The 22,786-nt window shown below is 39.9% G+C and overlaps 1 protein-coding gene across 2 annotated transcripts in view; it reads left to right on the top strand.

Moving 5' to 3' along the window:
• kif6 (kinesin family member 6) overlaps positions 1–22,786 on the top strand; it is a 54,147-nt gene that overhangs the window by 300 nt on the left and 31,061 nt on the right. For both annotated transcript variants that reach the window (XM_069536057.1, XM_069536056.1), the window contains exons 2-11: positions 2,060–2,169; positions 3,217–3,291; positions 7,190–7,337; positions 7,533–7,642; positions 9,379–9,508; positions 13,306–13,512; positions 13,843–13,986; positions 14,358–14,444; positions 18,862–18,965; positions 21,199–21,304. In XM_069536057.1, the coding sequence (XP_069392158.1) occupies positions 2,060–2,169; positions 3,217–3,291; positions 7,190–7,337; positions 7,533–7,642; positions 9,379–9,508; positions 13,306–13,512; positions 13,843–13,986; positions 14,358–14,444; positions 18,862–18,965; positions 21,199–21,304 (1,221 nt within the window). The remainder of the gene's footprint in view (positions 1–2,059; positions 2,170–3,216; positions 3,292–7,189; positions 7,338–7,532; positions 7,643–9,378; positions 9,509–13,305; positions 13,513–13,842; positions 13,987–14,357; positions 14,445–18,861; positions 18,966–21,198; positions 21,305–22,786) is intronic.

Genomic DNA, 22,786 nt, shown 5'->3' with positions numbered 1-22,786 from the left:
ATGTTAGCGTCATACGAACGAGTCTTTGTTGTATACACGACACTGTGGTTCACGGTCCCATCACGTCAATTAGCACAGTTTGCGGTCGTTAATTGTATCACGAAGCAACTGCTCTTTAAAACCCACTTGTCAGCACATGCTGCTGAAGTTACCATCACATTCAACACCCACTTTTCAATACAAGACAGCTGAAGTTATCATATGAGGGAAAGCAGAGGTGGAAATGGTGACAATAATCACGTCTCCCTTCCTTTAACGCCTTTCCATGGCAGACACGTTGACATGTCAGAGTAGACACGTGTGTAAAATAATGAAATGACTGGAACAGAGCCATCATATCAGTTATCAGGATGTCAAATGTCAAAATGTCTGCTGTGAAAGAGTAATCTTTCAAGGAAGCAAGAGTTTAATTTTACCATCATTACCACATTTACCATCTTACCCGAGGGAGATTAGATCACAAACAAATAATACAAATCATCAAAAATATATTTTAAATAAGAATATAGACGACATGACTCCACTTCCTCCCACTGTCCAGAAATGAAGCTAAAATATCTTGGACACGAACGCTGCCATCTTGCACATTTGCATCTGCACAGTAGAGATCAGGGGATGACTGAATAACCATGTGCCACCTCACTCTCGATGAGTGGGAAGTCCGTCTCCGCTGTTTTTATAAATCAAATAACCAATTTTTACCAGAAATTGCTTGAACGTATATCTGTGTGATTAGTAAGTACCTAACTACCAAAAATTATATAAACCAACTTGGAGAAAAGTTATTTTAAGTGTACTTTCACTTTCAAGTTTGGTCCATGTCCCATCCACCTACTGCAGTCAGCCACTAAGTGGCAATCATGAAGCTTTGGCGTCACTTTTGGCCAACAGTCATGTCATCCATCTTTGTATACGGTCTACGATAAGGACCATTTCAAGTAAGCACTTCTTGTTGACAAATAATGTGTTCTGTAAACTGTATTTAACAGAAGATGAACCATGCTGAGCCAGTGTTCAAAGCTGCTGTTCTGGGGTGTCAGTCACAAAAAGTGACAAACCAACCTACTAGTAGTTATTTTTCCAATGAAATACTCACAGGCCTACTGATTTTCACTTGCCATCAGATGTGAGATTTCCTTATTGGGCACACATGTCAAAAAAACGAATTTATTCGAAACACCTCTGGCAAAGTACGTTCTTCTCACTAAAGCTCTTTTTATTGTCTGAGCACAGCAGCTGATGGAAGCAATAATCAAATTACTTTGAGGGTTTCAGTTGCACTTTAGCTTTGCCCGACAGATTACAGCAAAATCTCCCGCTCCCCACCTCCTTGGGGCTTTTTGAGGTTGACTCATTTTTTGGCTGTTTGATGTTTAATGTGAAGAAAACATTACAGTGGTGGTCAGAAATCGATACTTCAGGTAGAGTGACAATGAAAAACAATCCGATCATGTAGGTCTCATTGTATCTTTTATCACTGGAACCCTGGGGCTTGTAATGGCATCAATGTCCATTGAAAACATGTGTCAGTCAGAACATACTGTACGTCGAAGCTCGGAGCAGGGGGGTGTTTAAATTGAACCACCCAACCTAACTTTAAATGGCCTTGCTATAGGGAAATCTATATTGGTTTACAGTTTCTACAGTGTCTACTAAGGCATGGCCTTGGCTTTGGGTTTGGCTTTGGTTTAAGCAGAGGTGAATTTGCAAGGCTTGTCTACACTGTACAGTGATCATTTTTGGATTTTTCTTGCCATGTGATTTATGATCATAACAATATACAAACATCTTATTTTCCATTTTGGTGCCTGCAGTACACATACCAGAAGTGACCAAGTCATATTTAAAACCTGACATGTATCGTCTCTGTGTTTAATTCGGACCACGTCTATGGTACCACATACATATCAACATACAAATCATAGATTATGTACTAGACTAGTCTTTAAATACAGTGCTGTGGATGAATGCTTGTTGCCATTTCTGTTGTCCTGTTTTATTGACGGGCATTCTTCCACTGCAGTGGTTTTGACAGTACTGTTGTCTCTGGCTCCCTCAGGTGTACTCTGTGGACAATGAGGAGAAGACAGGTGCCTCTCTGGAGTTCATGGTGCCCAGAGACTTAGCTGATGGCTTTGTTAACAACAAGAGGGAGTGCTACAAGTTCAGGTAGAGACTGAGACTGAGAATTCAATTTACATTTGATTTGTTCCCCAAATCAGCGAACTAATTTGTTCTATATAAATTCAACTGTTGGGGTCATTTAAGTACACCATAATGATTTATATTGTTTTCATATCTGGCTATACTTGTCTGTTATTAGTAGAGTAGTGATTGAGGTGCCAACTGTTATATCTGCTGTTCTGAATACCTTAGAGGGGGTCTCTCTATCCTCTTTTATCCTATAAAAGCACCCGCACCAGACAAATTATAGATATATATATACAAAAATATATCTACATATCCACATGTTGTGTCTTTATATTTGTATAATTAGCCACAGTCTTAAATTAATGCACAACACCAGAGCAATGGCTAGTATTTGATTTCACTTATGGTTAAGTTTAAATCCGCAGGAGTAAATGTAGAAAAAGAACAAATACAGATAGAGCAAGGTATGTCATCCACCACAATTTTAAGGTTGCATAAAAACTTTTTCCCATGAATAATTCATCCAGCAGTTCTGTCAGTGCAGAGCCAGAACATCTGTTTAACGCTGTTGGTGAAAGCTTGCAGCCTTATATACCCTCTTGGCAGGGCCCATGCCACGCTTCCAAGCCCTAAATTCACAGTTAGGGAGTCAGACGGCAGTGGACACAGAGAGCCTTTGAAAACCACAGAGTCTTATAATAGCCTGCGGAGGTTCCCTTGTGCCCTTATAGAAATAAAATTTCCACTTTTAACAATCTCCATGGGCGGATTTCTCTTGCATCTCTCTCATCTTTTTCTGTGGGATAAAAGCATGGTGGGTTGAGACTGCTTTAGAAAACAGAATGACTAGACTCCTCCTTGTTCACTTGGGAAATGAAATTGAGTCTTTTTGTGCCTATTTAGTACAGCTATGGGTAACTGTGGTGAGCCTCGGATGTTTGAGATAAACCAGCAACATATATTTTTACTATATGTTATCTAGTAAATGAGGTAAAAGATTTATGCTCTTACTTGCTCTGTTCTGTCAAAAGTGTTGTGTTGATACTGTCTTTGTCTTTTGTCCAGATTCCAAAAAGTGTTTGATCAAGCAGTCAAACAAGAAGAGATATTTCAAAACATTGCCAAACCAGTTGCAGACAGGTATGATCTTACTGGCTTTGTACCATTCAAACTGAAAAATGTAAACACATGATTGTTTTAATGTTTTAAGTAATATATAATGAACCCTTTGTCAACAACTTCAACACGTTATCCTGTTCACAAATGAGAAATGATCACTGACCACCTGCGCCCAGCGGTGCTCATCTCTCCATGTTGTGGTCGGGCCACACAGGCTTCAGCCAGCCCTGTTGACAGGAAGTCAGTAAAGCTCAGTTTTCTTTAAGATGGAAATGGAGGGTGTCAGTGATTTTTGGCATGTTTTACATACTTAAACCACTAAGTGGACTGAGCTGGCAGGCAAGATGGCACGCTGTGCCATTGTGAGTGTGAGAACATTTACAAGCCACAACACAGAGCTGTACAAGATACTATAGCCGCTTACTCAGTTTGAGCTGTTTAATTCGCCATGCACAAGGATTCGTTAGATGAATCTACAGAAACATCAGGCTGTCAGATCAACAGTGCAAAGTAATGTGTTAATACCACTGAATTTAATGAAATGAGTACTACACAAGGGCATAATTTAATATAGAATCTTAAATATTTCTATAAATGGATTTAACCAATATATTGGACTGATTTGATTTGCAGGTAAACTAAGCACGTTTTCTTACTTATTATGTAATGGTCACTATAGCCAATTTATCGAGTTCATTGATGGTTCATTGAATAAAGATCAGATCTCTGTGTTGATATTTTTACTTGGCAACAGTGTAACAACCCAAAGTTTAGCTTTCAGAAAAGCTATAAGAACAATGATGATAACCAGATGTTGTTATAATTTACAACCCCACTGATGGAAAGATGATGGAAAGATGGATGGTAGTATCTCTACCCTTACTTTTACACTGCATACATTTCCATGTCATGCATCCCTACCTCATGTATATTGATAAATCTCACTTGTGTTAAATAAAAAAAATACTATGGACCCTTTTTGGTCAAATGTTTACATTTCCATAACATTTTTCATTATTGGGCCTCAGTGATGAAGTTAAATTCCATACTGCTTCACCGGTGAAACTAGAAAACACAACGTTCAATGCATTTCAACAGAAGTAAACTCTTACTGTCTCTAACATATCTTCCCACCCTGCCTGGACATCTAGTCTAAATCAGGACAGACATCCAAAAGAGCCAACAGAGGAGGATTTACTGGGAATTTCATATGTTGGTTGAGTCACAAACCCAGGTTCTTCCTCTCTTCTTGCCAAACGCTGTCCTCATGTCTCAGGTTAACACCACCATCTTCACAGCATTCCAGTCCAGGCTTCTTAGTCACACTACGGTCTATTTGTGGAACCTCACAAGTGTTTTGCATTATCAGTGCTGTTAGGAGACATATAAACAACATGGTGAGACGTCTGGATTGGCTGAGTAAGGTATTGACCTGACTCACACGGGTTCACTGACTTCGGTATTAGGTTGCCCTCCCCAGCCAACCTTTAACAGTTCCCCTCTCTATTATGACAGATGGTAAACATCAGTTTAAAAAGTTTCAGTCACAACCAGGTTATACCTTAGCACATCAATTTGAGCTTGGCGTCTTTTAGTCTTTAATATGACCATAATGTCTGCAGCCTCAAGGACACGAGTCCCATGTAGCCATGCCCGTCTGTTGTTCCTATCAGACATTTCATACTCAGTTCTCAGTACCTCAGCTCTGCTCGATCCTTGTTTAGACACTGAAGTTTTATGCGTTTAAATTCAAATCTATCTTATTCGTATATAGAGCCAAATAACAACATACAATGTCCCACTTGATTAAGGTTAATATTATGGTGAGTAATAACACAATTTCCACATTGAGCGAGTACTTGGCAACCATGGATAAATCTCATGCCTTGTTGCAGGAATCATGAACAGAATTAAATGTGGACTGACAGAATGTTTTCCTCAAGCTCCTGTATTCGAGAAACATTTACTCAGGTTTAGTCAAGAGTGACTCTGGATCGCAACAGTTACCGCACTAAGACTCAGCTTCATGCACCCAGGCGCCTATCTTCTCAACTACCAATAACTGTCAGGTTGTTGTTTTGGTTGGTACTCAGTCATACTTTACGCACAGTTTAGCCAAATGCTCTAACTCGTTTACTTACTCGCTAGTCTCTGTCTCTGCTGTGGTGTAACCCAAACCAGTCATTTCTACCCCAACACAGTAGTTCAAAAACAAACCAGCATTAATGTCGCCAGGAGACGAAGAGCCAATGTAATGATGTCGGCCTGGCAAAGCAACCCCTCTATCTTCATTGTAATTCGATTTCACAAGGCTGTGAAACCTGCAGCCCAAATTTAAAGAAGAGTCTGGGTCCGTCTAGTATTGTCTGTACCAGTGTTACTTCAAAAAGTTTAGACACACTGCTTCTCATATAGAGAACAATGATCTTCTGGATGACAAGTTGCCAATCTCCAGGAAAATTGAGGTGTAAACAGGAAAAAGCATTGGGAAACACCCAAGCCTCAGTGGAAGGGCCCAGCCCTCATCATTAGCACACATTTTAAACTGAAGACTGAGCCTGTGTCTTTCCCCCCTGCTGCCAATCAGGACCATGACTCATGCTACATTAACTGGTCAGTCAATGGCAAGCTAACTGACCACTGTTCTCATGAGTGGATGGAGTGCTTTAAAAAAACTGACAAGTAGTTTTTTCCTCTCAAGTTCTCATGCAGGGTGTGGAGCTGTACAGCACACAGGAAGGAAAACCCACACACCGCTCAAATACTGGGTCGGCAGCCCCATTAGAATAAGCGAGAGGCTTAAATTTGTTTATTATTCATCTCGAAAAATATAGTGTTGAGATATCCTTTTCCTTGCAATTGGCAAGTCAGTTTTACTATCACCTTTTATCCAAGCTTGTGTGTCAGAGGCCCCTCTGTCATTTTACTACTGCGCTGTGGAGATTTTGGCTGTGAGACTATTTTAATATTTCGTCCTGGTTTATTTCCAACACAACAGAGGGGATTTTCTATGCCAATTTAATCTACCTCTTGTGAAAACTGTCATTAGAGATACCATTGGTTTCCATTGACTTGTGCACGTGCAGAAAGGCAGCTCAGTGCCAAACCAAAATTTAGTGGGCCCTGTCTAGTTGAGCGGGTTTGGGCTCCTTCCTTCACTCCGAGACATTTCTTCCTCCCTGGCAGATCGTCTGTCGCCATAGCAGCTCTCCACTCTCTGCCATCTTTTCCTGTGGATTTGAAGTGTCAGATTCAATTCACTCAGACCCTCGCAGGGATACACTTGACACTCGTGTGCACTGTGGCAAATTATATTGCAGTGATGTCATAGGAGGCACATGATACAAACAAGCAACGGTTTTATTTACAGACAGATGCATTTTTTTCTCAGCAAGTCATAACATATTGATGCTGTACTTCAAAGTCTTGATAGTGAATTCTCTATAAGCCCATTGTTGTGTTTCCATATATTGTCTGTTCCAGGTAAATCAAATGTCACACTTGTAAAATGTTCTTATTCTGAGGTCTATGGTCAACTTGGCTGAGGGAACAAATTGTATGTAGGTGAAAATAGTAATTCGATATTATCTAAAATATCTATAAATTATTTAATCTGGTTTTGCAAAAAGAACATGTGCTGTATGTTTACTGTTGTTACAGTAGATAATGTACATGAGTTTAAGGCTCAGCCACTGATCTCAGGCAGGTGCCAAATGTAGATCTTTTTGATTTGTATGTTCATCTTTAAATACATAAATACTCACAAAAACATAATTAACTGATGGGTTCCTAAACTAAAAGATCAGGTTTTAAAATGGTTTCTTTGTGTCTATCTATTCCTGTGTGTGTGTATGTATGTGTGTGTGTGTGTGTGTGTGTGTGTGTGTGTGTGTGTGTGTGTGTGTGTGTGTGTCTACAGTGTATTAGCTGGTTATAATGGCACCATATTTGCCTACGGGCAGACAGGCAGCGGGAAGACGTTCACCATCACAGGAGGGGCCGAGCGTTACAGTGATCGAGGCATTATTCCACGCACCCTATCATACCTGTATCAATGCTTCTGCCAGGTCAGCACCTGCAGCAACATGATTTTAATGTTTGACTTTAAAATCAATGTTTCAGTTTAACTTATTAACAGTGACCACACACAGTGAAACAAGCAAACTGCAAATAAGTATCTGACTGGATTCTTTCTACCATCTTTTCTTTTCCTTTAAACAATTTCTAATGCCTAGTCTCATCTGTGTGTGCATGCTCCACAGGACAGCAGCATGGTTTATACCATACACATCTCCTACCTGGAGATCTACAACGACACAGGATATGACCTTCTGGACTCCAGACAGGAGGCCTCTCGCCTGGAAGACTTACCGTTAGTGTTCTTTCTCTTTGCTTTTTGCTACAGACGCTTCAGGAATGCTGTTACCTCAGAAAATGTCGACAGTCGTACAGTGCAGTGTATATATTTCACTTACGATAATTTCATGCACGGGTGCGTGTGTTATTTTAAAGTTGAAAAGACCAATCGACGCTGGGTCCATTATTCTCCCAAACACTTGTGGGTTTAGTTGAGCCTTTTTCCTCCGCAGCCATTTGTCAGCCTGGCCCAGAGTCACTGTGTGGTGAAATGTGGAGACTCTAGTATTTACCACCCCACTATGAACTGCCAACTGACATAATGAGACTGTGGGAAAGCAATGGATGTGGTCAACCTGGTGGCAGACTGGGCCACTAGAGTGGAGGGCAAGAGGGTCATGTGGAGAAATAGCTTTTCATAGGCACTCACCACTGCTGATGCTCTGAGGGAAATTCAATTTAAATCCATCTACCTATTATTTCACTAATTTCATGCCATTCTTTCTGCTTCTCTCTTTGCCTTTCCCATGTCTGTGTCACTTTCTCTGTCTCCTGTTCATTCTGTGTCATCCAGCTATATTTTCTGCTTGTTCCTTCTTTTTGTCAATCTTTCTTTACATCCATTATCTTAATGTCATTTATATTTTACCTGTTGTCATACTCATAACTTTCTCATCTCAAAGTGGACTTTGGACTTCCAGACAGGACATCATCGCGGTACATCATTTTTGGTGTTTGCTGTTTCTTGTACCAGTTCCATTTAAGTTTTCTCTCTCTTCTTACAGAAAATCCAGCTCAAGGTTTAGATGCCCACAAATCACAGTCTGCTGCAAATAGACAGTGCCCGTCGTTAACCATGCTGTGGCCACACTTGCTGATTCAAGGAGAAGCTGAGGCAGTTACAAAACGTCTCTCTCTGAACATTGGGCTGCTCCTCTCTGTCACTGCCTACAGAATCTATTTTCTTTTTGATATTCTTGCATTCATTTTTTCCTGGTTCACTTATTGTCTCCATCTGTGCTTTATTTCCATTATGTGCTCAGCATTCCACCCTCTGTTTGTTCAAAAGTCAGTTTTACAAATGTGTTTTAATGCATCTGTATACTTTTTTTATATTTGTGTAAAAACACAACAATTAGATCCTACTTATGGGGCTGGTTAGGAAAATAACCCTCCTAGGACACAGTCTTTAATCACACTGAGACTAATACTGCTTTATCAAACGACCTCAATTACCTACCCATGTTGACACAATTATCTACATGTGTTCTCTAGTCATTCCGCCCTCTCTGACATCTCAATCCAGTAGCCAAACTGTCACAACCCTGGTGGCATGATGGAAGTGATGTGGTAAGATCATAGGAGTGTATTCATAGCCAACTGTTCCATCATGTTATGTTTCAGCGTGCCTGTTGCGGCTAAAACCCAATTACCTGTTTGTTTTTAAAAGCAAGCCCTGTCTGTTATCAAGTTATGAACCCCCGGACAGATAAAGCACGTGTCAGCTTGGGTTGCAGCCCACAGCGACTTGCAGATGTGGTTTGTTTGGATTTAGAGCCAAGCGAGACCAAGTCAATTGGAGGAAAATAGATGAATTACAATGTCTTGTAATTGTCTCAGTGTTTGGAATATTTGGGGTTTGATTTGTCCTGAATTGTCTTTTTTTTCATGTTTTTTTATATTCTGAAGTTAATTCATCATGCTGGGATTTCCTCAAGTAAAGTTTGGGGGTTTTTTTCTTCTTTTTTCCAGAAAAGTAATGATTATGGAGGATTCAGACCAGAATATTCATCTCAGGAACCTGTCGCTGCAGCAATCATCCAATGAGGAGGAGGCTCTGAATCTACTTTTCCTGGGAGACACCAATCGCATGATTGCAGAAGTAAGAGTTTCAACTCTACTCAGCAGAAATGTTTAATATGACCTCAACTTTTAAGTCGCTCACCATCAATGCGTCAGTGGTTTTAGTCAGGACTGTAAACGGTTACCACTCCCAGGCTAAATGGCATAAAGGTTATTTTTTGGACATGAATGTAATGGACATTCTAAAAGCTACCTTAGGACCCTTCTAAAATATTATTTTGGTCCCCTGTGGTCCCTTTTACCATGTGTTTTCTAGTAAAACCAAGCCATCTCTCTGTAATTTCTGTTTATGTTGGGTTTTTCTACTCTCAGACACACAGACTCCCCATGTTGATGAGACATCCGGTGGGCCAGCTTTTGCTTTGCAACCTGAGGTTTGGAGCAAAAGGCCTGAGCTCACCTTGTTTACTGTTGTTGCTGGATTGTATGTAAATAGCAGACAGCAAAAGTGAACGTGATTATCAGGTTTCAGTCAGAGATTCGCTTTTTCATTTCTCACAAGTCGATTTCTGTTGTGACTGCAGGATTCTTCCATTAAACAAAAATCAGTGCAAAAGAAGTGGTTGTGGGATTTAAGATGGATTTTGGAAATGGTTTTAGTAGCTAGTATCGTGTCACTTTACTTGAAGTGCATGAGAACGTGCATCACAATTTACATATTCCACTGAACAAAGGCCATTACCAAATGAACATTGCATTTGTTTTGTTTTTCCTTGAGGATGCACTTTAACACCAGTGTCCACTGTTGTGAAATCAGAGGAAATATTTTAGTAGAAACACATTCCTGAGTCTTGCATTAGTTTATCAAGGGGTTGCAAAGCTCAGCAGGGAGCCCCCAGCATAGTCCACCCATTCAGAGACTTTTGTAAACTCTGTCATTTAAAAAAAAATAAAGATTTCTCTTGAGCCTGAAGCAAACAAAGAAGCATCGTGGATAATTTAGCAGCGCCAGAATCCTCCCAGAAGTCCTTGCTCCTCATGGACCTCTGATAAAGTTAAAGTAATACTTTCTTTGTTCTCCTGCTCACAGCCATGTGGATAAAATATGACGCATCCATTCACACCACACTCAGCAGACCATGAGCTCACTCGCTCTGAGACCTGGCAATCCCCTCTACACTTTTATTGGACAGGAAATAAAATGCACCTTATCAACTCCTCACCCTTCCTTTTTCCTCACTGGGAAAAACTTCCTCTCATCTGGTTTAATCTCTGCATGCTTTTTTCTTCTCTTCACATCTGCGGATGAACAGCCTGGACCTCTCCCCTTACTTCTACATCCTAAGTGCCTCTTGGCAGAAAATTCACTCTCAAAATCTTTTAAATCAGTAAACCTCTAATTGATCCAGTAGCACAAATTGCCCCTTTTATGCTGCATCACTTTAACACCGTGTGTGGTCAGCATTGTGTCAATGTAAAACACATGAGAGTATAGGAAGTGACTCCACTGAAGTTGTTTTGTTCTGTTGTTTTCCAAAACTAAGGCTCCTTTGTGGATACGATTTCCTCTGTGGACACACACAGTTTACGAACTTTTAAATTGACATACTGTATTTTATCTGCTCTTGTCTATTTGTCCTGACAGTTATTCGAGGACTCCTAAAAAACACTTTTTTGGTGATATCAAAATGACATTTTTATGGTGAACATTAAAACCTTAAAATCTGGACTTTTACAGGCCCCTGTTTGAAAACAACATGCCCCAAATGAATAGAGTATATCTCTACAAGTACAGGGTCTATATGAATAATTGTAGTGTATATAAAAGTAACAATTGTGAGATTCCTGCAGAAGTATAAGCATCGATATAGATGTTACTAGGTCAGAGAAAATGAATATCCACTCTTTTTTTTATGAAATCTTGCATCTCAACATCTCAAAACTTCTGCTGGGGCTCAGTCTTGATAAAAAAAAACAGTAAAAAGGACACAATGACACATAAGAGCCAATCCAGTCATTCACTCCTTATCTGTGTGCAACTGCCTGTGTATTTGACTGTCATCTATGGGTGCTGGTTTGCATTCCCACTTATTATGCCTTCACCCCTGTCCATTTATGGTTGGTTTGTATGTTTATTTGTTTGTTATCAAGATTATGCCAAAACTGCAGAATGTATTACCACGTGGAAGGATGTGGTGTAGGTCAGGAAAGAACCCATTACATTTTGGTGTAGATCTCTATCAAGAATTTATTTCTTTAACTTTGTGAGATAGGGCCTATTTTTTTCCCAGGGACTAATTAATAAGTCATGATGAAAGAAATCTCACATATTACTGGACTGATATTTAAGAGTGTGTGCAATCTGGGGCAGCTTGATTAAATTTAAGGGGACTGTTGAACCTTGGCAGAGGTATGCTCTCTCCTGAGTGCCATTGTAATATGTCACTTTATTTTCTTGGGGCATTTATTTCCACCAAGCAATATACTATTATTGGTTTTCCTGACTGTGTCAATATAGCAATATCTGGAGATACCTCTTGACTTAGACACATTGGGTCATAGAGTCATATTACTGCTACAGTTTACAGTTCATTTTCTAAATGTTTTTTGGAAGATCAATAAAAATATTCACAGTCATAGATTCTGAATCACGTACATCCTAGGATCTGTAAATGTTTGAACACATAAAAGCAGATTAATGTTGAAGATGTCAAAATATTAACAAGGGTTTTCTCTTAGTGATCTGCTTTTTGCCACATGTAGAAAACACATTACAGTTTATCACATTAGCACGTTAGTTAAGTGACGTCTAAAACTATGTGGTTTTGCAAAATTACCAAACAAGCTATTTATCGAGATGTTAACCAGCACTTGTTTGGTGTTAGTTGGTGTTAATGGGATAGTTTTAGAAACACTGAATCTCATTTCCCTAAACATGTTTGCAGTCTTGTTAGGTATGTGATCTTTTACTGTCTCAGGGCTGCTTCGTGTTACTTGAAGCGATACCCTGTGGAGCATATGTAGATGTGTGCAGAGTGAAGGGAATTCGGATGGAGGAAAGTAGATGACAGCGGTGGGTTAAGATAGTGAAAGATCTGTCAAGAGCTGTCATGACCCTAACAGGCAGGTGTTGGCACATGTATGCCAACAACAAGTCAGGGTCAGAGCACCTTTGTAGAATGAATGACCAGGAATGTCTGTGATGATGATGTTTTCATGCAGAGAGGAAAAGTGAGTCATGTCCAGATCACAGATCAGTTACAAATCCACAAAGGGAAAAGAATCTCAGCCTCGCAGAAATGCATATAAATGAAGACATCCTGTATCATCGTGATAAGTGTCATTTATGACCACAGTGTGTTAAAGCTTAGGAACAAACAAGAACACAAAAAGAATTCCATAATCAGCACTTTGTCACCGAATGTCATTTCCTCTGTTTATTCTCTCAGTGAGGAATAATTGAGTAAACAATCCACCCTCCTGTAGTTAATAAAGTTTGTTTGTGCAGAGTGACTCACACTCTAATTCTGTCTCTTCCTGGTCTCGACCTGACTTCTGCTGATTCAGTGACCATCTAAAGAATCAACCTCAGCTTTAAGCCGTCAACATGTGTTTACTGCTCATCAATCACACATGGTGCAGCTTTGATCTTCAAACCAACACAAAAATAAAAGATTAAGAGAAAACATGTTTTGGTTGTTTGAATATGGGGATACCGCAGCTGGATAATAAAATTCCTGTTTCTAATTTTTGAGTATCATAATTTCAGGGGATTTCAGGCCACTCTCACACAAACCTAATTGCATCTCAACAGTACTGCAGTATTTTCCTGTTCTACTGACGGTTCTCTCTGTCCTCTATTTCTGCTGCCCCCAGACTCCCATGAACCAGGCATCGACACGTTCCCACTGTATTTTCACTGTGCATGTGTGCAGACGGGAGCCAGGCTCAGCCACTGTGCGGCGCTCCAAGCTCCACCTGGTGGACTTGGCCGGATCAGATAGAGTCAGCAAGACTGGCCTGAATGGGCAGCAGCTCACTGAGGCCAAGTACATCAACCTCTCCCTTCACTACTTGGAGCAGGTAACTACTGTACCTCTGAAGCTTTGATATCAACACTGAAATACATTTGGGCATTGAATATGTTCTATTTGATTTGTCTTCATGTTTCTCGACATGATATGATTTTAATGGATACCATGCTTCCTTATATCTTCAACTCGCTATTAGTTAATAATAATCCATTTAGCTGTTTGACATTGATAAAAGGTTGTCTTGCCACTGCTGTATGAACAGTAATGATGCTATTAGAAAAGAAGACGATGCATTTATCATTGTCTTCTTTTCATTTCTTTCATACCACCTTTGTCTTCATTTACATGGCATTGCCCTTTTAATTCTTCTCTTTCTCAGGTGATCATTTCTTTGTCAGAGAAGAATCGCTCCCACATTCCCTACAGAAACTCCATGTTAACGTCTGTGCTTCGGGACAGCCTTGGGGGCAACTGTATGACCACCATGATCGCCACAATTGCAATTGACAGGAGGAACCTTGATGTAAGGGCGAACAACACAATGACATGTTCTGAAACATTATTCTTTTAGATTGACAAAGGTTGAGGAGAAATAGTATTATTAGTTTGTTGGCCTTGCTAGTTTCCGGGAGTGAATGTACCTTTTCTCTAATTAATTTTTTCATCTAAATTTTGTGGCTATTTAAACCAAGCAAAACCAATATTTAAATTATATTTATCAAGACATGAAATATTGTTTTATTGTGTATATTTTGCTAGAAGTTGATGAAAAGTTATGCTTTGTTCTTATCTTTGTTGAGTCTTCGTATTCACTGAAGAAAATGTATCAAATCAAGTAGAAATTAAGATTCGAAGAAGAAATACTAAGACTTTTTTCAAATCTCTTTTCCTCAGGAATCCATCTCTACATGCCGCTTTGCTCAGCGCGTGGCTGTCATTAAGAATGAGGCGATACTAAATGAAGAACTGGATCCCGCCTTGGTGAGACAGCCAGACATGGCTACAAATACCAATACTGAGCCACAGTCACACCACAGAAGCATGACTTAATGCGCTGTTTCATTAGAGCCAGACCCTCCTCATAGCTTCCAGACCTTAAATTGATCACTGAGTGTATAGCAGCGAGAATCCAGCTTCTAAATGTAACTAAGTGGAACCCATGTGCTCAAGTGTCTTCTTTAGGTTTCCATTCGTAATTCGTTTTTTCAGTGTCAGACAATCTGCGAGAAGCCGTGTTCAACTTTTTGAAATGTGGACATGTGTCTCACATACTCACAGGTTTTTGCATTCTCTTTGTTGTTTACATCCTTCCAATTCTATTATGGCTTATTTTATCCCATTTCATCGAAAGCAGTCAGCTGCAGACTGGTGTCTATTGGACGTATGTATGTCTTCACGCATAAATCCACAAAATACATGCATGCATGCACGTAGAGAAAGTCTTGGTCAGATGTGGAAGAAGAGAGAGGGAAGTTTGTTGTATTTATTATGCATATGTTTTATTTTCATAAATTAGAGATATAGATTGTTAGATTGTTTCAGCTTATGTGGCAATAGACTTTACACATGGTTCCATATCTACCTTTTTATTACATATATGGGAAATCACATGTCTGAGCAGTTTAGCCACATTATCCCTTAACAATAACCTCCCTCTTATCACTTTCTGCCTTGAATTCTTGTCAAATCCTCTAAGGAGTTTATCTCCTATTAAAAGGCTATGCACTTTTAATAAAGATGGGAAATAAACTCCATATCCGTCCTCTGTTGTAGCCTGCCAGAAAGCAGACCTGGTGGTTGTTGTAACAGGCCCTTGGGGAAAGATACAGTAATAAGTCATCACAGCTTTACATCCGCTTCCTCCCCTCACACCCAGATCTGCCTCAGGATCAACTGCTACTGTATTACTGCTACTAAGACTTGGCTGGCCACTTGCAAACCCCACAGAGGTATTTTTAAGAGAGTCTGCGGCCGGCCCAGTAATTGTGACAGTGTCTGGTAGCTCCCACTTGGGTCCGGCACAGTTACAGCTTCAGGAAAACCCAAACTCCATGGGCAAACTTCTTGTCTCTGTTTATGGCTTTTTAGTGTGTTTCTCATTTTGTTCATTGCTCCCGTCTCTCTGTCTCTCCCTCTCTATCTCCCTGGTTTACTAAGAAACAGCAAAACCAGCAGTGCAGTCCACAGATTAGAATGATGTCATTTTTTGCTTTGCTTTGCTTTCTGGCTTGGGGTGACACTTAGACTCCTACTTTTGGCCCTACCCATCAAAAGGCACACTTTCTATTGGACACGCTGACTGTAGTAATTGATTTGAAATCTGGAATTGGCTTTCCCCAATCTTGCAGTCAGTGTTTGCTACATCATTTGGACCACACACTGCCTTAATGGCCCAATGCTGTAGCCTGCAGCCTACAAATGGCAGTTCTTGAAATCCAGATGGGAAAGCAGCCAGACCAGACGAAAATATTTAACAAGTCTCTCGTGGAAAGAATGAGGTGTTGAAAGTGACCTGTGATCATAAGGAATTCAGCTACAGTGACCAAACCATTTATGGTTCTCTCTTAGCTCCTCTGAGAACACTATGGTCAATCTTAATCCTCCCCTGAGACCAGGCTGATACTGGTCTGCAGTCATCACAGGCGAACTGTCAACCATACTTTTGCCACCTTACTATTGCATTTATTTCAAGTTTATCAACTTGAGGATTATGTGCAGGGGTTTGCTTTAATTTCAATTTAATCATTGTCAAACTCTCTGTAATCTTTAAGGCACCAGACAAGTTGATTTTAAGATCTTTTGCAGATAAGTGGAGGGTAATAGAAGGCTGTGTGACCCTACTGAGCTTGGGCCCTACACATAAAATCTTGCTTGAGAAGACAACTCTGATTGGTGATAAGTGCACACCAGTGAGTCAAACAGAGGCCTGGTCAAAGCCCTAGAGAATTTTTACACTTGTTTGGCAACAAGTGTAAAAATTCATACAGGTGGTTGCTCTAACTTGGTCTTTTGTATGTCTTGGTTTTTTTAAGGAGACATATTGATTGTTCCTATGAAAACATTTGGCAAAGTTAAATAGACCAAAGTCTGGAGAAAAAACTGATCCTGAAGCTCCTGAAACACCTTGTCAGTATCGCCCGGCTGATACTTTAGGGGAAACGGGACGTCATGTGACATCACACCGGCCCTACATTTGCCTATTGCACACCTAGTGGCTGATATTAGAGAATGTAAACCTTGTCAATTAAAAACCCAAATTAAATGATGAACCTGAGCATGAAATGTCTCCTTTAAGACTGAAGGGAGTTGGTAAGTGTCGCAGTGTAGTGCAATGCTTCATGCGTGGAACACAGCCCATGTGTTAAGGTGTTGATGGAAATTATGCCTCCTCTTTCATTTAGACTCGAGGTTCTGTGAGAGCAGCATGTTTGTCAGTGTCGTACAACATAATACATACTGTATGCATGTGAGGTATAATCTGTTGTTATCCTGCAGTATATACAGTTTATTGTAGATGGTTTCTTGCACTGAGCGGATGCTATGTTTTCAAGAAAAAGAGGGATCATGTGAAGGTAGGACTGTTTAAACATGTAAGGTCAATATTTCAAAGTTTATAGTAAACACATACATACCATACATGCAGTGTTGTTTTTCCATCACTATAACAATCTGCATGTTGCATTGTTGCGCTGACATGGATTTCCATATAGGATACGCTGACATCATCAGTCACATGTCCTGAGTCAGTTTTTATTCAGAGTGTCGGGAGTCTGTTGCGGTGCTGTGGTACCAGTCTGGGCTTGGCGCTCTGAAATAGACTGCACCATTCTGCTGACCAACAACTAGTGGTCAGCTCTAGAGGATGCAGCTGGGAGACTTACATCAGACCGTGGCTTCCAAAAAAGAGATACAGGGAGCGGCTCTGGTGACGGATGGTCAGCTATGATACTCAATGTTGAAAAATATGATACAGGGCGGATTAAGGGTAAAATTTTGTTAAGTTAAGTGGCACCTACCCAAAACCGCACTGTATGTCTGTTTCTTCTCAAGAGCATCTCGAGTTGACAATGTCTGACTGTATGACTGGTTTTGTCTTTCCATTTATCTGCTAGAAGTGGCGGCACTTTCCTCAGTTAGATCACTCAGTCTGAACGTTGACTCTGATTTAGTTTCACTGGCCTTTGGCTCCTTAGCAACTTTGCGTCAGAAGTGTCACTGTGTGTCTCTAGCACACAGTCGCCATTTTCTTTTGTATTTGCTCTTTCCTACTGAGAGAGTTCCAGTCTTTCAGTCTGCTTTAGTATTTCGCAGTGTGGTCAAATTCAGTAGTGATAGTTGAGTGGGATTTATGCTGAAGGAAGAAGTTGGTCATGTGAGAAAAAGAACAATTGCCACTTGTTTCTTGGTGGTGTAGTGTGTTTTTTTTGTGGTGTGATTTTATTTTATTACAACTGGTCTGGCATCTGCTCAGTATCTACACCAACCATTGATTTTGGTGTTGGCCTGTTTTTCCCTGACATTAACATATAATTGTACATTTCTGTTTATATTTAATGTTCCCTTCTTGGAGAAAATGAATATGTTCCAAGAAGTTTTGGATTTGGAAAATACACAGTTAACATTACGTACAACAACCTGCCGAGAAATCAAGCTATAGCGTTTCATTATGATAATCAGTCATAACAAATCGCCATACTGCTCAGGCACATTTATCCTCTGAAGATTAGCTTATATGGTTAAATGTCAACCAGAGCTGGAAACATTTGGCGAGTTGTATTTTCAAGTATCAAACTGCTTGTCATAAATTCTGTACAGCGATAATGGCTTTTCAGACATATTATTCAGTGGAATGATACTTTACTGTTATTATCGTGATTATGATTTTTGACTTTTGTAGATGCTCTTGCTGTTGCTAATGTTACTTCAAATACTGCATCTCAGTACTAAAAAGGAGCGTCTGGACTTGAGATATTTATTTTTTTTTTATATATATACAGTAACCAGATCCGGACAGCGGTTACCAAGAGCACCCAGCCTGTTGGCTCAGTGTGCAGGGCTTTAACCAAACACGTGCGGACAGACAGCAACAAAAGGTTTTATGTGTTCTTTTTGTAGCTAATGCTATTTTATATTTTGTTTCCTGCTTTTTCTCACTGGAGCATCCAGGAAATGAAATGTCTGGAACCACTTAAATGTGTCTTCAAGATGCATCTGCAAGATAAGCCACAAAATAATTCTTAGAGGGATTGTCTCATCAGTTGGCAGTAGCCAAACAGTGTCCGTCTGCACGTGCTTGTGCCTGAGTGTCTGTCAGGCACTGTTCAAATGTGTGCATATTTACATGATGTGTGTGTACAAAGAGTTGAACCTCTAATCTCGTGTTATGTGTGTGTTTCAGCTCATAGCGCGTCTGAAAAGGGAGATCGAGTCTCTGAAGGAGGAGCTGGCCATGGTGACAGGACAGCAGAGAAAAGACCAGCTAACTGTGGAGGAGATAAAGAAGTACGTCATTTCTTCTTCCTTGATTCCTGATCCCTTCAGTGCAGTCAGCCTCTGACCATCACCTGGACATTATGGTCTGTGATGCTAAAGATAATATTAAGAGGAATAAGGAGGAGGCAAAACACTTATTCATAAATCTAGAGCAATATAACCGTTTGAGAGGAGGCTCAGAAAACTGGAGCGTAAAAAAAGTACATTGGTTACAAAAAGAGATCAAGTAAAATAATGTGTTTTATTTTAGATGTTTCAGATACAGCAGTTTTGGGACATTTTACCAAGAGTCAGAACCTGAAAAATACCTCAGAACAAACCATGTATTGGTGAAATGTATTTGATAAGTTAAGTAGCTTGTTGAACTGAGATCAAACAACTTAAACATGATAACATAAGCGGTTCTCAAGTTTGTCTTTCATATATAAAGAACGCAGTTGGAGATTCTTTGGTCACACGTGTTCAGAGTGTTTAGGTGAAGGGTGGGGACAGGGCAGCATGCAGGATATAACGTATAAATTCACAATCATGTCTTTGATGTGTGCGGCTCCACTTTTCCATCCTGAGATATTTATATTCTTAAATATTTTTCAGTTTTGCATCTGTTGCATTCTAAAAAGGTCATCAACATGCCCACTTACTCATGGTGAATCCTCCACAGGATCTCCTGAGTCTGCTGATCCTCTCACTCAGACATTTGCGCTCTCACATCCAGCTCCTCCAGATAATGTTAGGAGAGTTCATTTCATCTCCGAATTCTATACTGGGAAATTCAGCAAACCTAGGCAAGTGAACTAAGTTGGTGTGAGTGTGTTCCTTTTCCAAACTTTGTTTTGAGAGGAGCCTCAGGAACATGTATATTTGTGAAGTATGCACATGTGTATATTTGAGTATAGTAATGTGACCTCAGTGAGCCAGTCATCTCAGGTCAGTGCCACTGTGTAAGTGCTGTGTCGGCCTTTCCAGCCGTTTAAATGTACCTCAGGCCCAGGAAAAGAGCAGTTGTTTTTTGGACTTCCCTTTGTATTACTCAAAACCCAGAGTTCCTTATTGAGCACATATATTTTGGGATTTATGTTGTATTTGGCTGTTAATAAAGTGCCTCCATAACTTCTGCTGTTGGCTATGCCTCGATGCTGAGCTGAAGCCTCCTTCACTGAAGCTTAACCAGATCTAATGGAGTTTCCCGGAGCTCCGCTTCAGCCAAGTTTATTTGTCAAGCAGGGCCAGAGTTCAGGCCAGAGGTTCCACTGAGGACTTGGCAAATCCAGGCTTGATGTATTTACCACGCCTCAACCCCCTCAGTCCGCCTTTTTATTATTTCCTCTCTACCCGCGTGATTATCCTCGATTTCCCCCCTGGTTGTGGTCACACTCACGGAGGGAACCTTTAATGATGTCTGTTGTGACCACATTCACTGGACATGCTGATTTTTTTGTTGCTGTTTCCTCTCCATGTTATGTCTTGACTCATCCCCAGTGAGTGATAGCCCATATCCTGGCTTATTTTTTTGACACATGTCCAAGCACATACACATACAGCATGTCCTCTAGCATATGGATTTTTTTTCTTTACTGGAGATTACCCTGCTGCCTCGGTGCTGGATCAATATGTTACCATACAAGCTGACGTCAATTAAAGTTTTAAATATTAGTTTTATAGGTTTGCTCCATAACATATCGCCTTACTTTGGAGAAACTAAGTGGATTTCTTTTAAATCTGGCATTTGAAAGATTTTTCCTCTGAGAAGATAATTTAAACATGACATTGTACAGCATTCTCTACAATCAAATTTCAGGAGCTTGAAACAAGATGCTACATTTGTATTTTGCCCCTTGTCATGTAAATCTAGTGTGTTTCTACGCCTAACACGTTACAGTGGAAAATAAAAACCGCACGTTGTCGTGCCTGCATTGGATCTATTTGGAAGGTTGCCTCCTGGTCTTTTCCAGTGGCTGGTTCCAGACTGTGAAGAACCAATGTTTGGACTATCATCTAGTGATAGTTTATCAACTGGCCGGCCGTGTGGAGCTGGAACACACATTTATGTAAATAGTTTTCTCTGACCAGACCCACATTTTAAACATTAGAAGCACTTCTCAAATATAGATCTTAACTATGTGAGAGCCTTTATTAAGTGTGATGGAGAAGGATTGTCACATGGTATGTGTAATTAATTTAAGGTTTGATATGTTATTACGTGTGTGTGTGTGTGTGTGTCTGTCTATATCTGTGTGTTTAGGTTGGAAGAGCTTGCTAAGGCCTTTCTGGGTGACCCTGATCCAGACATGACTCTGTTACTGGGACCAGACATGAGGAAAATCCAGTACTGTTTCGCCCTGTTGAAGGTAACGTTCACTCCAGTGTGTTCATGATACAGGGTTTGTGTGCAGGCACCCTGCTGGATAATCCTATATGTTTCTATGCTCTCTGTCTGTCCACCTATTATCTATACTGCATATTGTAAGGTACCGAGGGGTCTTGCTCACATTGGTTGGGAGGCTGGGATCACCTTGGACAGGTCGACACCTTTTCATAGAGTCATCATATGGAGACAAACATTCACTGTCACATTCTCTTATTCTCTCCATCTAGAAATTATTTATTTATTTATTTATATCAGGTCTTACTTGAAAAACAGATTTTTCATCCATCAGCTCAGCAATCACTTCTTCTAAATAGTTCTCCCTACTGTGCCTTCCTGAGAGATACTTCACTTTTGAATTTACTTTTTTTAATGTGCTTATATCCTACTATATATAGTTACTATCTCGTCAGATTGCGTGTGGATAGTATTGTATTCCCTCATTTTCACAGAATAAGCTGATGATCTTATCCTCAGGCCTAAGCTTAACATTGTAAATCATATGTGTGATGTTATTCATTACCAGTCAGTGAAAACACAATTTTGTCCAGGCAAAATCTCTGAGATATGTGTTACTCTGTAGGTTGGCCAGAAAATGAAATATTTTAAGATCCACTGATTCCCAGTTTTGTCCAGTGCTGTTGATTTTCCCACAACCTGACTTGAGTCTAGACACTTGGTGTTTTACAGTTATGTGCCATCTAATTAGATGCAAGGTGGAATGTTGACAGTAATTGTTGATGTGTATTTTAAACAGATCTCCTCAAGAGTTTGCACAACAGCTAAAAAAAGTTAAGTCTTCCTTTGTCGCAGTAAACAAACAGTTTCTCCTCTTTGGGCTGAGACACTGAACAGTTGACCGAGTGTTTTTTTTATTTTATTGATAAGTTAATATTGTTTTATAAAATGAAAAATAATAGTTAACTGCAACCCAACATAATAATGCTGAAAGTAAGCTGATGTTTGTATCTGTTATGAATTGGTTAGTGGATAGATATAGATATTCATGTATTTTTGTTATGATCACAGGGTTTGGACAAATATAACAACATTGTATATATATACTGATTAAAATTTACTAATTTGTAATATTTGGCAACTAATACTTTTGTTGCTTTTAAACACAGTATCACATGCTGCTGGTTAAGGTCATGTTTGTGTTTCGTCCAGGTGTATTTAATAGTGTTGATGTTTGCAATTGCATGTTGACTTCAGAATATTGGTAGAAAAAAAGCAGGTCATAAAAGTTTTTGTTTATTTGACAAAGTCTGATTGGTTATAGATTTAATTCAGCATTTCTCATACAGCAGCCAATGACCCACTGCTGCTAAATGAGCATAGGGAAAACACTGCAGCGCTCCCACTGTTCCATGGCTATGGTTCGGTTGAAGTTGGAGCCGCCACCAGAAGCAGTTCCAGATCCCACTCGAAAGCCTGTTTATCTCTCCTTCAGTTTGTTATGATC

The sequence above is a fragment of the Paralichthys olivaceus genome, chromosome 12 (assembly GCF_024713975.1).
Source record: "Paralichthys olivaceus isolate ysfri-2021 chromosome 12, ASM2471397v2, whole genome shotgun sequence".
NCBI lineage: Eukaryota > Metazoa > Chordata > Actinopteri > Pleuronectiformes > Paralichthyidae > Paralichthys > Paralichthys olivaceus.
Note: the sequence above shows the minus strand (reverse complement) of the source record. Positions and strands in the feature narration are given on the sequence as shown.